General features: G+C 36.7%; 1 protein-coding gene across 1 annotated transcript; it reads left to right on the top strand.

Moving 5' to 3' along the window:
- The first annotated feature begins 276 nt into the window (after positions 1-276).
- On the top strand, positions 277-1,162 carry LOC110445612. The gene is made up of 2 exons (XM_021490301.1): positions 277-663; positions 1,012-1,162. Exons 1-2 carry the CDS (start codon positions 400-402, stop codon positions 1,060-1,062), a joined length of 315 nt encoding a protein of 104 aa, XP_021345976.1. The 5' UTR covers positions 277-399; the 3' UTR covers positions 1,063-1,162.
- The last annotated feature ends 725 nt before the right edge of the window (positions 1,163-1,887 follow it).

Here is a 1,887-nt window from a genome sequence, read left to right as displayed (position 1 = left end):
AATGGCCAGACAGATGAGATATACCTTTATCCAGTGTCTGTGCTATTGGAACTTTGCCCTCTCATTGTTACAATTCGGTGCATGTTAGGAGCGAAGGTTCTTACTGACAGTGTATTAGAGACATATAATACTGACCACAGTAGTATTATGATTCCAAGCATGTCAGCGGCTCGTGTATGGTCAAAAAATGTATAACATTTGACTTCTCCTTGTTGGCTTCACCTAAAGGCAATACGCGGGTGAGAGTTTCCGGACCGTTTCAACGATAATAATGCAGTTTGTGAATCCTACCTTCAAATAAAAGAGCTCCTCTGTTGAACGGAGTTGCGCTCCTTGATTGGAAATCTTTTGTACATAGAAACCATGTTCGCTACGCTATTTCTGCTATAAATAAGCACGATGGTTGACAACGAAAACACATTTCCAAGACGAGGAAGAATTAAGTCAACGCATCCAAAGCAACGAAGCAAATCATTAGATAATTTGCAAAACTGGCGAATGAGGAAAACATCAGAAGAACTGACAGACATCATACTCCTTGAACATGACTACTGTTCCACGTGTCAACCGAGCGAGACTGCCACTGGACTAGGTGACAACGAATCTGTCAATGTTGACGAAATGAATGTCGATGCGGTTGCACACAGCACAAGGGAATTACACGTAAGCATCTAATGTAAACGAATAGATTTGTTTACTCGTTCGTGATATAGATGTAATAAGGTCAAACGTCAAATTCGTCAATACTGTTCCATGAGTCAACCTAGTGAAAATGCCACGGACACTGGATGTGTGACTTGTGAAACGGCAGCACGATTTACCCAAAACCACCCAAACAAATTCAAGTTTTCTTCCAATATTATATTCAATCAATTTATCAAAAAACATACTTGCAATTGGATAATTATTTGAAGATGCCAAACAGTTTCAAACGTACGTTGCACTCTCTAAATATTTGTTACAAATTAAACATTACCTGGAATTAAAATACCAACTCACATTTTTTAACAAAAACATAACGGCTGGAAGGAAGGCAGACGAATTGTGGAGTTGGGTACTTAGCAGACAAATTACAGAAGGGCTGTCAGAAGTGCCATTCGCCTTTACATCTACACCAGTGCGTGTTTGAACAGTTTTATGGACTGGGAAGTTTACTGAATGTCATGTGTACTTGCAAACACATTACACATGTCCCCACCGGAAAAAGACACAAGGCTTCAGATGATTCCAAAACGGCCAAGATTTGGGATGTAAACACCAAAGTTGCTTCAGGTATATGGTATATGGTATGGTATTAGGTGAAACCTATAATGCACATGATGCATGTGAGGATGTTAGACTGCTACAGAAACTAGTGTTGTGTGTAAAAGTCAGTGATGAGGTATTCATTTGTAACAGTAAGACATTAGCAAGTATGAAGGATTGTGTTGTGTACAAGAGAAAAAAAGGATAATAATTTGCCATCTTTCACTATTTTGGTGGAGAAAAAGGTGATTTCTGCTTTTATGGCAAGCAAGATTGCAGGTAGTGGTTTGTCAGTAAGACATATCAAGTTAGCCTATAGTANATCATGGAATTTCCTTCTTTTTTATGTTGTAGTTAGTGTTTTGTAATCCATATGTATTTTTGAGGAATTTTTGCAAGGGAGGCTACTCTTACAACACCTAAAAATAAACATTTCATGCCAAAAAATGTCTCAACAGGTTTTGGAAAGGTAAATTGTTTTTAAAGTTCTTTACAATTCTTCTTTACATGAGAGGTTTCAATACAAAAAAAAATTGAAAAAAATATCAAGCAGTTTTTCTGATATTTCTTTTTCGGTAAATTTTCAAATAATTTCATATTACATAATTTCAATTTTACTAAAATGTAGAAGGTGTATAACAA

This window comes from Mizuhopecten yessoensis, unplaced genomic scaffold (genome assembly GCF_002113885.1).
Source record: "Mizuhopecten yessoensis strain PY_sf001 unplaced genomic scaffold, ASM211388v2 scaffold2329, whole genome shotgun sequence".
NCBI classification, from domain to species: domain Eukaryota; kingdom Metazoa; phylum Mollusca; class Bivalvia; order Pectinida; family Pectinidae; genus Mizuhopecten; species Mizuhopecten yessoensis.
This window is presented reverse-complemented; position numbering and strand designations above follow the sequence as displayed.